This window comes from Euleptes europaea, chromosome 9, assembly GCF_029931775.1.
Source record: "Euleptes europaea isolate rEulEur1 chromosome 9, rEulEur1.hap1, whole genome shotgun sequence".
NCBI classification, from domain to species: Eukaryota; Metazoa; Chordata; class Lepidosauria; order Squamata; family Sphaerodactylidae; genus Euleptes; species Euleptes europaea.
This window is the reverse complement of record NC_079320.1, coordinates 21,917,860-21,932,285: the sequence shown is the minus strand read 5'-3', so window position 1 is coordinate 21,932,285 and position 14,426 is coordinate 21,917,860. Positions and strand designations below refer to the sequence as shown.

Sequence of the window (14,426 nt, the reverse complement as noted above, 5' to 3'; positions counted from 1 at the left end):
ACATTGTCTATACACACACGTAGATATATAAATATCCAATGAAACTTGATATACCTGGCAGGCATTTCAAAATGTAGAATGTCCTGGACTAGTGAAAGCATGTACTTATTCATTTCAGGTGGCAGTTCTCCAATGGAGAGGAGGAGATTTTTTACTTCCATGTAGGAAGGATTGCTGCTAAAGATGATGGCAGCCGCTGTGGTGCGTACACTCTTCTCATGCACTTTCCGATTCTGGTGATAAATCCTGTTCATTATTTTCTTCACCTAGTTTGGATACAACTTGGTCAGTGATAAGATGTGCCCATAGCTGACAGCAGAGTGGAGGCAGGGAAAGTACTGTGACCAATGAATTAGAACAAGCAGGCCACTGACTTCTCATGCTGCACTTAGGCTCAGATGCAGCATAATAATCCACTATATTGTGCTGGGACCAGGAATACTTGATAGGGTTGCCAACCTCCAGGTAGTAGCAGGAGATCTCCTGCTATTACAACTGATCTCCAGCCGATAGAGATCAGTTCCTCTGGAGAAAACGGCCACTTTGCCAATTGAACTCTATGGCACTGAAGTCCCTCCCCTCCCCAAACCCTGCCCTCATTAGGCTCTGCCCCAAAAACCTCTCGCCGGTGGCGAAGAGGGACCTGGCAACCCTACTACTTGACCACCTACTAGCTGAACATTTGACAGTATAAAGTTGTGCTAAAAATGGTTGCAGATGTGCAATCTAGGGTTGCCAGGTCCCTCTTTGCCACTGGCGGAAGGTTTTAGGGGCGGAGCCTGAGGAGGGCAGGGTTTGGGGAGGGGAGGGACTTCAATGCCATAGAGTCCAATTGCCAAAGCGGCCATTTTCTGCAGGTAAACTGATATCTATCGTCTGGAGATCAGTTGTAATAGCAGGAGATCTCCAGCTAGTACCTGGTGGTTGGCAACCCTAGTGCAATCTCACAGTGCTTTCCTGCAGATTCCCTTCTGGCAGCCATCCTAGCTGCCTCCTTAACTACAGTTTGCCACATTTTTACAATTAAAATCACAGTGACTTACAGATTTGAGGTGCCTCTGTAAGTGATCATGTGACTATCTCAGTCAGCATTTATCCACATGAAAGGCAGGCAGTTGATCAGTCTAGATGTGGATGAATTATGTATGTTCTTTGCCCTGCCCCGAGTTGTCTCCTGTCCCAGCCTCCCCCTACTTATTATGAAGAAAAGATTGTTTTCACCAACAAAAACAGCTATCGCTAAGCTGCATGGCTTATCTTCTAAGCTCATCATGATTGTATGACCCAGGGTTTTTAATAGGGTTGCCAACCTCCAGGTACTAGCTGGAGATCTCCTGCTATTACAACTCATCTCCAGCCAATAGAAATCAGTTTACCTGGAGAAAATGGCTGCTTTGGCAATTGGGCAAATGGCATTGAAGTCCCTCCCCTCCTCAAACCCCGCCCTCCTCAGGCTCCGCTCCAAAAATCTCTAGGTATTTCCCAACCCAGAGCTGGCAACCTTAGTTTTTAAAGAGAAAGGACAGTAAACTGTTCAAATTTGAACAGTAAACTGTCTATCCTGGAAATGTAGGAAGGTCTGCATTCATGCATCACAACAAAAGTATAGTTTATAAACCTACTGTATTGTTTAATAGATGTCTTATGCTGTCTGATCATATTATAAATATGTTGTAACCTCAGCAAGGTTTCTCAGCAAGAAAGGTGGGCCATAAATAGAATAAAACAGATTGGATCAAAGTATAAATGATGAAGAGGCGAACATGTGTCTTCTCCTCTGCAATATTTATTTCCACATATTTGACTGGGTCCAAAGAGGGCCCAGTAGAACAGGTGAGGCCCTGGTGTAATCTTGCCCAAAGTGCCTGTCACTAAGACTTTCTGGAAACACTTTGTGGTGCTTTCAGAATGACTATAAAGACCTTTCACGCTTTGGAAACACAGAAAGGGATAAAAGAGAACATAAGGAAATATTTTTAATGAAGTATTTAAAAAAGGGAAGGGGGAATCTCATTTTGCTTTCGAAAGATTCTTTTGCACTCTCTTTTCCTTAAGGTTTTTTCTTTTCTTTTTTACCTCACTGGTGATGAAAGCGGGGTCGTATCTCTGCAGAGCACTAGCGGCAACATTGCTGACAGGTCCTTCTCCTGACTCCGCATATTTCAAAAGCAGTGGGATAGCTTCAGGCAGAAGGGCATTCTTTAGTGCTAGTAGGTAAGTCTTCACTTCATCTGCCTTCTCAGTCCTGCTCAGGCCTCCCAAGATCAGCTTCCTGCCTTCCACAACAGCCTGAAAGAAAACACTGCCACTTTCTAGGAAAGTTTCGAATTGAAAAGGAATCCACACATTGATCTGTGGATACACTTCCCTTCCCATAAGGAAGGGCTGTGTCTTCCCTATGGATACAGTCCTTCAGTCATTACAATTCTGGTGATCAAACGGCGCGTAAAGGGAAATCATGCAATGTGTTATCCTCTTGATACCCTGGGACGCCATTTGTGTGAACAGGGGTGGGGGAGAACAAGCACCTTTCCCAGGTTTGGCACACACAATTGGAAACCTACGTTTTTGAAATAACGTATTCATGCGTACTGAAGATGGAAAATATGTGCATCCCACTATTTGCACAAAACAGTGACTTTGCTTCTCAGGACTATCACAGACAGCACATTCTCCCATTATATGTGGTGCGGGTTGCCAAAATCATAATGACTACACGAGCTGGGATTGAAGAAATACAGGAATCATGCCATGCATAAATAAATACTATGCTTTCCTCATTGGGGCTGATAAATCTAGTAATATACTCTAGCGTTGAAAGCTATTATTATGAATCGGAAACTGCCTGGCGATCAAGCTCCCACCCATGAGATAAGAGCAAAGCATGAAAGTGGATCCATTGTTGCTTTTTAAAGGGCTCTTGACAGCTGTTTTGTGAGAGCAAATCCTGATGCTACTTTTATTTTAGTGCCAGAAGTATAGTAAGGAGCTGTACAGAATACAGAAATGACATATTCCTTGCCCCATGGATCACACAATCTACGCTAGATGGACAAAACAAGGAAGGGCAAGCAGTGGAGAGGTCAGGAGTCAGGCAAGGAAAAGACGATTCAGGCAATGGCTCTTCAAGAGCGTCTTGCTGGAAGAAAGAAAAGATGCTTCTGGTACAGATTAGTGGAAGTTGTTCCAGGTATAAGGAGCAGCATGAAAGGGCACCAAGACAGCAGTGGGCAAAAAGGACAAAGAAGAAAGCTTGCATGGATCTTCATATCTAAATGGATCTCCTCCAGCTTTCTACACCCAGGACTCTTCTGGTAGGAAATAATACATACGGGTAGTTTGCAGCTTCCTCTGTCGCACAGCTTTCTGATGAGAGCCCCAATTATGATAAGATTCGTTTCTCTGATTTCACTGTTTCCAATTGGACCGCGATATATATTCTGTTATATAAAGAAAAAAAACTATTTTTAATCTCTGATGTTTAACCAGAAACCTCTAAAGTAACCTTGATTATTCAGGGTAAGCTTGTAACAAGGTATCCCCCCCCCCAAAAAAAAACCATTGGTGCAGTTCACACTAGGGGTGTGCATTTGGATATTTCCAATCCAAAACAGTGCCCAAAATTCCCTGTTCAGTTTCAGATTAGAAACCCCTGATCTGAAATTAAAACAGGGAATTTTGGGCACCGTTTAGGATTGGAAATAACCAAATGCACACCCCTAGTTTACACCAGATCCTTTTATAAGTGACAGGATAGTGCTCCATCTCCTGATTTTCTTATGGAAAAGTGAACAAAAGGAATTATGCATTAGAGGGAGACCAGGTTCAAATGCCCTCTCAGCCATTAAACTCACTGAATAACTGTGGGCCAGTCACTTTCTCTTATACTAATCTTCCTCACATAGGGTTGCCAACCTCCAAGTAGTAGCTGGAGATCTCCTGCTATTACAACTGATCTCCTGCTGTTAGAGATCAGTTCACCTGGAGAAAATCGCCGCTTTGGTAATTTGACTCTATGGCATTGAAGTCCCTCCCCTCCCCAAACCCCGCCCTCCTCAGGCTCCTCCCCAAAAACCTCCTGCCAGTGGTGAAAAGGGACCTGGCAACCTTATCCTTACAGGGTTCTTGTGAGGACAGAACGGAGGATGGGAGCAGGGCCATAACTGGGGGGGGGGGGCAAGGAGGACAGCCACTGCCCCTGTGGCGTGCAGAGGGGGCAGCAGAACTGCCTCTCCTACCCAGCCTAGAGGTGCCTACAGGGGAGGCAGTTCTGCCACCCTCTCTGCACGCCACAGGGGCAGCAGCTGCCCTCCTGCCCCCGCCCCCCAGTTATGGCTGCCCTCCTTGCGCCCCCACCCCCCAGTTACGGCCCTGGATGGGAGAACCATACTAAACTCCTTGGAAAAAGAGCAATCTTCTAAGCAACCTCCAAACACACATAGGGTGAATTTGCCCTCCTTGAAGAGAACCACCAGATTTGCTGGATAAGATGGGGTGTGTGAAATGACAGGCTGGAACTCTTCCTACACCCTAACATACTGATCCACATGGAAGACTAAGATACCCACATTATCTTTTACCAAAAAACAAGGCCCCATGATACCTAGAACAAAGATACTTGCCAAGAAAATTTATCCAGAAGTAAACCCACTGAGTTCAAAGGGGCTTACTTCCACATAAGAGCACAGAATCTCAGCCTTTACTGTCTTGTTTTTGTGAGCTCACCTTCAGGTCTTCTCTCCGCTTTTCTGCTTCTCCTCAGCACAGCTCTCATACTTAGAACTAAGAAGTTAGCAGAGATCGTTCCAAACGAGGTTTGGGGAAGACTGCAGCAAAGCGGGGGAATGCACAGAAGCAGGACAAAGAAAGGATAATGATGTGTGGATGCTCCCCACAAAAAGTGCTGCAATAGGAAAGCCAATGCAGAGCTAAACATTCATGTGGAAACAGCATAGGTCTTTCCTTGGCCAACACTGTGACTTACTATCAAAGAGCTGAGTAGTAACTCGTTGGGGTGAGAGGCAAGTCCGCAGGCATAGAAGAACCGCTCCAGAAGGAGAGAGCTAGTGTTGTTCTTGAAGTCTAGATATTCCAACATAGCCTCTAGAGAAGCTGAGGTTTGTGCAGAGACTATGGCATCAACCAGCTGGAGTCTGTATGAGAGGGCAGGGCAGGGATGTAAAAAAAATAACCATTATTCGTTTTAAAACTCAGTGAGGCACTGAAAAAAGACTCACTCATTCTGGTAAAATACCATTATTTTTTAATTTAGAGATCTATACTGCATACAAATAATCTAGAAGGGCCATTTATATTATTGGGGTTAGCTACAACAGCAGCAGGAACACCACAGAGGCATTAACACCATGCTCTTCCTGCTCATGTCTACCACCAAGAGATGAGTTGGGAGTTGTCTTCCATCTTCTGTGTTTGCATAAATGGGTTTCCCTATGCGATAGATCGTTGCTGACAAATCAGTACCTGGGACTGGTAAAAGTGTAACTATCTCCCCCTTTAACTTTGGTTGACAGAACAGTGATTAAATTTAGGAATGCAGATTCCCATCCCACAAATGCTCTCTGGAATGAATTCCACTTTTCATCTTAACACTGGTTAATGGATTTGTCATCATTTGCCCCCCCTCCCAGTTTTTCACCTGGTTCCACATTTAACCACGATTTGAAGTAGGGTTGCCAACCTCCAGGTGGGGGCGGAGATCTCCCAGAATTACAACAGATCTCCAAGTGACAGAGGTCAATCCCCCTGGAGAAAATGGGTGCTTTGGATGGTGGACTCTATGGCTTTATGCCCCACTGAGGTCCCACCCCTCCCCCAAACCTGCCCTTCCACCACCACCCCAAAAATCTCCAGGTATTACCTAAGTGGGAGTTGGCAACTCTAATCTGAAGTTAGAGTTAAAAGTTGGTTAACAAATCCTGGTTAGAGGGAACCTGATTAGTGCAAACCATGGTTGAAGACAGTATTGACATATCCTTTAATTGAAAGGCAGCTGAGGGAATGTGAACACATGAACACATGAAGCTGCCTTATACTGAATCAGACCCTTGGTCCATCAAAGTCCGTATTGTCTACTCAGACCAGCAGCGGCTCTCCAGGGTCTCAAGCAGAGGTCTTTCACATCACCTACCTGCCTAGTCCCTTTAACTGGAGATGCTGGGGATTGAACCTGGGACCTTCTGCATGCCAAGCAGATGCTCTACCACTGAGCCACAGCCCCTCCCAATTCCATAGCTTGTTCTAGATCTCTTAACTATGGTTAAGAAATTGGGGGAATTACATTTGTATTAACCCCTGGAACTATCTGCCTTTGGGAACACTTTAAAACAGTCTCCAAGTGGTAGTTGTTCATGCATACTGGCTCTAATATAATAATACTGTCTCTACTATAATACTGTAAATATATTTATCATTATAGAAGCAACAGAACTGTGATTTTCTGTTCATGCCAAAGGAAGCAAACATTGATAGTATCCATCCTGTCTTGCAAATATTTGTATGTGGCCATTCCTCCTCAATGTATATGCACATTTAACATGGGGGTTACCGCACTTGTATTCCCAGCAATGTATTAAGAGTTTGAAAATGTTATAAAAAATACTGTTCGCACTTTCTATGTATTCCCACCGATGTATTAAGAGTTTGAAAACATTATAAACAATACTGTTCGCACTTTGTATGGCCCCTTTAGCTGTGAAGACGTTTTCCAACCATTTATAAATTGTGGTATCCAAAAACCCTTTTAAAGAGATGTTTTTTATAACATTTTTAAACTCTTAATACATCGCTGGGAATACAAAGTGCGGTAACCCCCATTGACAAACAGAATAAGATGGATTGTCATCAACTCACACTACTGCTGATTTACTTTCACTTCTCAGTATCTGAAGGATCTCTTCTTTTGTAGCCTTCCTCAGAGTCTGAACAAAGGATAAAAATCCCCTCACAGCATCAGCTTTGGGAAGGTTTTCTGGTTCCAACTTTTTTGAAATGGTATTCCAGTGCTGAGAGAGCTACCAAAAAGGGACAAAAATGGTGGTAAATATTTGACATTAGTTCTAATTTCTAGGTGCTGGCTGTAACTGGTCTAAAACAAAACTGCCCACATTCTGATCCAAAGTGAAATGGAAAAAAAACAAAAAACTACTGAACTTTTAGCCTGAAAAAATAAACAGTGGGTTGGATCCAGCCAACTTTTTACTCAATCTCACCTCATTCTCCTTCTTACTACAACCCCCCATCCCTGCCTCTGTCCATGCAGGTCCCATAGTCCTCAACACGGCCATTGTGTGTGATCAAAGAGGTTCCCACCTTCATTTTTATTAGGGGAAAGGTGGCTGGATCCAATCCAGTGGAGTTTTTCCCCCCAGGCAAAAATGGACACAAACGTTCTGCTTCAACATGGATACCATTGTGCCCTATATCACCTTGTCTTGTTTCTTGCATAGAATTCAGGGGAAGTCAATGAGAATTAATGGGATGCAGTCAGAAAGATGGGGAGAAGAGCAGAACTTGTCTCTGTTCCAAATATTCAGGTGAACAGGAGAGGATCCTGCTCTTTACCCTGACAATGTCTCCCAAGTGCATCTCTTTAACTCCTGCCATGTACATGAATGTTGGCACTCATGAGGAAAAAACAGAAGATCTATAGCTCAGCTGTAGTAGGGGCAAACCCTCCCTTGTCAGCATTCAGCCTGTTTTCTCCATTGACAAGAGACCCTAGTTTTGGGGGGTGAATACGGTATGTCTCTGCATGGATTTCCCACATCCTGGATCTCTGCAGTATACAGGACCTCTCTCCACCCATCCAATGTCAGGCATTTCCCTAGTCATTTTTATCTCCCATATGTTATATATTGAAGCAATTTCAATAATCAGTTTGGATGGAAGTGTTTTATTGTGCACTGCCCGGTTAATTGGAATACGTAATAATTCACACAGAATGCAGGTGTCTTGAACTAACAATGTTGTAAGTTTCTTTGCAACTTGGCTTAAAGAACAAACTGAAAAATAAAGAAGTGATTATGCACATGAGCATGAAACAGTATCTTGGAATAGGCTCTAGTAACAGCTGCTTCAGGAGAAGAGGTAGGCAAACCTACACAAAGTATTTATGGAATCATTTACTAGAAATGGTTACCTCTTCCTTCCGCTGTTTGCCTACAAACAAATGATTTATTAGTTTATCTCCCTGGAAAATAACATTCAACCATTTTAATGCATTTGTTACAACTACGTAGCTAGGAATTCCCAGCAGTATAAGGCAGACAGTCATTTGTCAGACTTGGAAATGGTATTATAGAGCTATAATTATTTGAAGGTCAGCCGTAGCCTCTGGTTGATCATTGGTTCTACAAGCATATCTTGAAATATTGTTGGACATTCAGGCTGCAATGCAGATGATCATGCATGTTGGGAAACTGAAGAAACTACTGAGGCACTAGGTCTGAGCCAACATTAAAAGCTGATAATGGATCAAATTTGCATATGTGGGGTGGAATATGTGGGGTGAAAGGGGGGCTGACTGGTTGGCTGTCTGGGCTGTAGGATCACTCCATTTATGTAATGGAGAAATACCTTGACACATTTATGTGTCAAGAAATACCTTGGCTAGCTCCCAGCTGAGCAAGCAGCACTAACAGGACAACAGTTACAGGCATCTATTGGATAGTTCCTGTACCATCAGTGGTGATTCTTTATCCATCCCTAGGCTTGGAGAAGTTTTATTTTGTTCTTACAGTGTGGGATATGTCCATCTCAACTTTTCTGGTTAAGGGGTGTGTGTGATAAGTGCCGTCAAGTCACTTCTGACTCATGGAGACTCTAAATGTTGTTCACGATCCAGTCTAGTCATGGAGACTCCAAAATGTCCTGTTGTTAACAGCCTTGCTCAGGTCTTGCAAACTGAAGACATTATTGTCTTTTCCAGTGAGTCTTGTCTTCTCATAATGTGACCAAAGTATGATAGCCTCCATTTTGTCATTTTAGCTTCTAGGGGACAGTTCAGGCTCAATTTGATCTACAACCCACTTATTTGTTTTTTTTTGGCAGTTCAAGGTATCCCTAAACACCTTCTTTTTTCCTGTCAGCTTTCTTCATTTTCCAATTTTCAAACCCATACACAGGGAATACTATAGCATGAATTAACTAGATCTTGGTTGTTAGTGACACATCCTTACACTTAAGAATCTTTTCTAGCTTCTTCATGGCTGCCCTTCCCAGTCTCAATCTCCTTCTGATATCTTGGTAGCAATCTCCGTTTCGGTTGATGATGGAGCCAAGGTATAGAAAGTCTTCAGTAATTTCAGTTTCCTCATTGTCAACCTTTATATTAATACCCCAGTAGTTGTCTTCTTGATGTTCAGCTGTAGTCCTGCTTTGGCACTTTCTGCTTTAACTTTTACTGCAACTTTCTGTTTAAGGTATGCTGCATCTCTTTTTTTTAAAGTAGTACACGGCTACCCGCTCACATATAGCAATACACCATCCTTTTTCTTTTAATCTTAACAGTGTGTACTGTCCCCTCTCCAGCACACGTAACAACAGTTTTGATGGGTTTTCCTTCAGAATGTAATAGGTAACACTAGAGGTTGCTCACTGCCATTACTCCAGTGGTTTATGAAGAGCTAGGAATTCACAATTACATAAATGGAGTGATCCTACAGCCCAGACAGCCAACAAGTCAGCCCCCTTTCACCCCACATATTCCACCCCACATATGCAAATTTGATCCATTATCAGCTTTTAATGTTGGCTCAGACCTAGTGCCTCAGTAGTTTCTTCAGTTTCCCAACATGCATGATCATCTGCATTGCAGCCTGAATGTCCAACAATATCTCGTGGTCTTTAACTCTTAATCTTCAACTATACTCATTTTCAGATTTCTGCCTCTGAAATCTGTTCTGGACTTTTGTCCCCTACGAGGAAAACACAGGTCGGATAGCATCCTTAAAAAAAAAAAAAAAAACTTCCACAGAGAAGCTGAGTGCGTATTTTGGCTTGCGCTATCATCTGCCTCCACGTCTGTTATCTAGTATTATCAGTGGCATTCCTTGGCAAAAGGTCAGCTGTTCTTTCCAGCAATGTTCATTGCTGCTCCCCGAACTGGGAAAACACATCAACCCCAGCTCAGCCTTTGCTAAAATATCCTACCTCCATCAGATCAGAGTTATTAAGTAACAGCAGATGCTGCTGCCCACAAATAGCACTACGATTTCAATCGTACAGAGGTCAGTTTACCTTAATTCTAACTAACCACACTTAGGTAGTAATAATAGAGGTGCAGGCTATTTCCTGTGGATTAATGACCAGCAGGGGTGTGTTAATAGCACAGGACACAGGTGGAGGCTATAAACCTCAACTGGTCACAAATGCCTAGTAGAAAGATAAATGATTTTGCAACCTTGACTTTCCAAAGCCATTGAATTCATGTTATTTTGTGCAGTAACAGAATGACATTTTAGTTCTAACAATCATAGAATTGGAAGGGAATACCAGGGTCATCTAGTCCAACCCCCTGCACAATGCAGGAATTTTACAACTACCTCCCCCCCACACCCCCAGTGACCCCTACTCCATGCCCAGAAAGTGGCCAAGATGCGCCCCCTCTCATGAACTGCCTAAGGTCATAGAATCAGCATTGCTGACAGATGGCCATCTAGCCTCTGCTTAAAAACCTCCAGGGAAGAAGCACTTACCACCTCCCGAGGAAGCCTGTTCCACTGAGGAACTGCTCTGTTACAAAATTCTTCCTAATGTCTAGACGGAAACTCTTTTGATTTAATTTTAACCCGTTGGTTCTTGTCCGACCTTCTTGGGCAACAGAAAACAACTCGGCACCCTCCTCTATATGACAGCCCTTCAAGTACTTGAAGATGGTTATCATACCCCCTCTCAGTTTTCTCCTTTTCAGGCTAAACATACCCAGCTCCTTCAGCCTTTCCTCATAGGACTTGGTCTTCAGACCCCTCACCATCTTTGTTGCCCTCCTCTGGACTGTTCCTTTCAAAGGAACTTCAGAGATCAGAATAGTTCTGGTTTCTGATGAATATAGTAATTGACAGCAGCATCCTCTGACAAGTGCATTTTCCACCACAATCCAAATTTTAAAATATATGTTAGGGACAAAGCTACTCACATACACACTTAAGGCCCAGTGCTATGGCCTTCTTTGTTTAACCAACAAATAAACAGTTAAAATGTACAATAACTACCAACCAAATAATGTAATGTCATGCCCTGATGTACTCCTATAGTGATATCTGCCAAGTTTCCATTGCATGTGGATATATTCAGAAGGGTTGAAAATGGCAGTGTTTTATAATTACATATCAAAAATCTTTACAGCACTGTGTTCCCTATGTGAGCTTCAGGTATATGCATCTTGACTTGTATTTACTTACTGAGGGACAACTTTTGCATTCATTGATGACTGGCTCTGCTACTAGTGAAATGGCTACATAATTTGAATCCAGAGCCTTGATAATACTGGCAACTTGCTTTCCAGCCATCATTCTTGGGCCAGCTTCAGTTGACTTCAGCTCCAGTCTCTGCCTGTATGTACACATATATAAACACCATTTTTAGGTTGTATTTTGAATATATATTCCATTCAACAGATGACGTCCCCAATAATGATTCAACAGATGACGTCCCCAATAATGATTCAAACAGTAGCTCATAATTATCATGATGTATGCATTGCTTTATTTTTCATCAATTTTTATCAATTTTCATCAGTGTGGGAGTTATGCTCTGGGGTCCCATATCCTGCCTCCATGCTCTTCAATCTCTATGGAAAGCCCTTAGGCCAAATCATTCATAGTTTTGGGGTTGGCTGTCATCAATATGCTGAGGATACTCAGCTATACACTTCCTCATCCAAATCTCCTGGTGATGTGGTAGAGGTCCTAAGCCACTGCCTGGCTGCTATGGTTAAATGGCTAAGACTGAACAAATTGAAACTAAACTGTGGAAAGACAGAAGTAATACTGGTTGGTAAGGATATTATGCTCCCCACTTTTGATGGGGTTAAGCTGATCCTTGTTGACTCAGTTAAGAGCCTCGGGGTTCTACAGGACCCAACAATATTGTTGGAGAAGCAAGTTAATGCAGTTGCAATAAAGGCTTTCTTCCAACTAGGGTTGCCAGGTCCCTCTTTGCCACCGGTGGGTTTTTTGGGCAGAGCCTGAGGAGGGCGGGGTTTGGGAAGGGGAGGGACTTCAATGCCATAGTCCAATTGTCAAAGTGGCCATTTTCTCCAGGTGAACTGATCTCTATCGGCTGGAAATCAGCTGTAATAGCAGATCTCCAGCTAGTACCTGGAGGTTGGCAACCCTACTTCAAACGCAGCCTAGCCCAAAAAATGGCACCTTACCTTGAGAAGGCTGATCTGACCACCTGGATACAGACCATGGTGACATCAAGACCAGACTATTGGAATGCTTTATACATTGGTCTCTTCTCAAAATCAATTCAGAAACTCCAGTTGGTGCAGAATGCCACAGCTCAGCTATTGTCGGGAGCTAGATGAATAGGGTTGCCAGGTCCCTCTTTGCTATCGGCGGGATGAGTTTGGGGCGGAGCCTGAGGAGGGCAGGGTTTGGGGAGGGGAGGGACTTCAATGCCATAGAGTCCAATTGCCAAAGCGGCCATTTTTTCCAGGTGAACCAATCTCTATTGGCTGGAGATCAGTTGTAATAGCACGAGATCTTATGCTATTACCTGGAGGTTGGCAACCCTATAGATGAAGCATGCAAATGACTCCAGTTCTACAGTCACTCCACTGGCTGCCCATCAGTTACTGGGCTCAATTGAAAATATTAACTATTATATTCAAAGCCCTTCATGGTCTTGGATCCTCATATCTGCAAAACCTTCTCTCCTCCTATGCTCCACCACAACAGCTTTGCTTATCTGAGCAGGGCCTTGTTTAGGTGTCAACCTGCAAATGGGCAAAATCAACAACTGCCTGTACACATGCCTTCTCTGTTGTGGCCCCACCTTGTGGAATGGCCTGCCTGAGGAGGTCAGGAAAGCTCCCACTCTCCTGGCTTTCTGCAAACTATGAAAAACTGAGTTATTCAAGAGGGCTTTTTTGTGTAGACAATAGGGTAACATTGTACCAAAGGTGTCACAAAGTTACCTGGATAAATTGTGGAGGACTGTGGTTTGTACTACTGTGTATAGTTTGCTGTGGGTTGGATCCTACGGTGTAATTTTGCATCATTTAATGTTAACACTTATGCCTTGCTTCAGTTCTCTCTTTAGACTACTGGTTGGCTCTACAAACAATATCCAATTTCATTGTTTATTGAATATCCCATCTTGTTGGTTGTATTGACTCACTCTATAATCTGCCGAGTCCAAGTGAGAAAGGTAGACTATAAATAATGTAAATTTTTAAAAAATTAAAAATGCATTTCAGAATTGGTAGGTAATGACTGCATGTTCTGAGGTATCTTTAATGGAGTAACAGCTATAGGCTGCATACATTCTATGATGGAGATCATCACACCGGTGAGGAATTATGTATTCACTATAGACTTCATTATTCCAAGTAGCTCAGCTTTCATTAAAACAAACCCAATGAATTCCAGCCTTTAAATTACTGTCATCTTTAAATTCTAACATTGTTTGTGACAGTAAGCCTAAGCAAAAGTAGAAAGGTGAAATAACAGGATAACAAGATTAATTTGTCTAATTTTTAGTCAATACTAAATATTTAAATTATAGCATTGGGGATACCAATCTCTATATCAGGCTAGCAGTAAAAGCATCACTGATGATTAGCCACTAATAATTTTGGCAAAATAATCTAACAAGCCATCTTACTTTGAAATGACTTTTGCATCAACCTGTCGCCAAATATTTTTCTTCAAAATATGATGTTCTTCTGCCCGCACAGTTTTTAAAAAAGTGTCTTCCAGCACATAAATGGCAGCAGAAGTGGATTTTTTGCTGAAGTCTTGAATCTGAAAAATAATTTTATAAAGATACTCAAAAGAGGCACAAAATTAACCTAGTATGCGGACTTCCGGTGGTGACACTGGGCTGAGTGCTTCGTTCTCCCAGGGGCTCCTGGGGGGAATCCAAGTTTGCGTTTCTTTTGGGGTGATTTACTGCACCCCAACCCAGCCCTTGCAAGTGGGCTGGGAAGCAGGAATTCCCTGCAGCCATCTATGCGGTTTGATCTCCTAAATTCAATAAGTCCCCCGGAGATTTAGACGTTGATCCCGCGGGCACGAAGGGATTGGAATCGCCAGAGCGCAACTTCGGCATTTAGACTCTACCCTCCACCACCTTATAAACATCATAAGGACTACATTAAGACAAGAACCTCACCCCCAGACGCCCAAGTGAGTAGATAAGAATCTTTCGTTTTTCACTGGCATTATCGAATAACGGGG

General features: G+C 42.9%; 1 protein-coding gene across 1 annotated transcript in view; it reads right to left on the bottom strand.

The window, feature by feature from the left end:
* Positions 1-14,426, bottom strand: part of MTTP (microsomal triglyceride transfer protein) — a 40,862-nt gene that overhangs the window by 10,014 nt on the left and 16,422 nt on the right. Inside the window, exons 6-12 of the mRNA XM_056855157.1 lie at positions 13,852-13,991; positions 11,421-11,571; positions 6,871-7,031; positions 4,985-5,153; positions 3,333-3,440; positions 2,077-2,289; positions 55-266 (exon numbers count right to left, since the gene is read on the bottom strand). Of these exons, the coding sequence (XP_056711135.1) occupies positions 55-266; positions 2,077-2,289; positions 3,333-3,440; positions 4,985-5,153; positions 6,871-7,031; positions 11,421-11,571; positions 13,852-13,991 (1,154 nt within the window). The remainder of the gene's footprint in view (positions 1-54; positions 267-2,076; positions 2,290-3,332; positions 3,441-4,984; positions 5,154-6,870; positions 7,032-11,420; positions 11,572-13,851; positions 13,992-14,426) is intronic.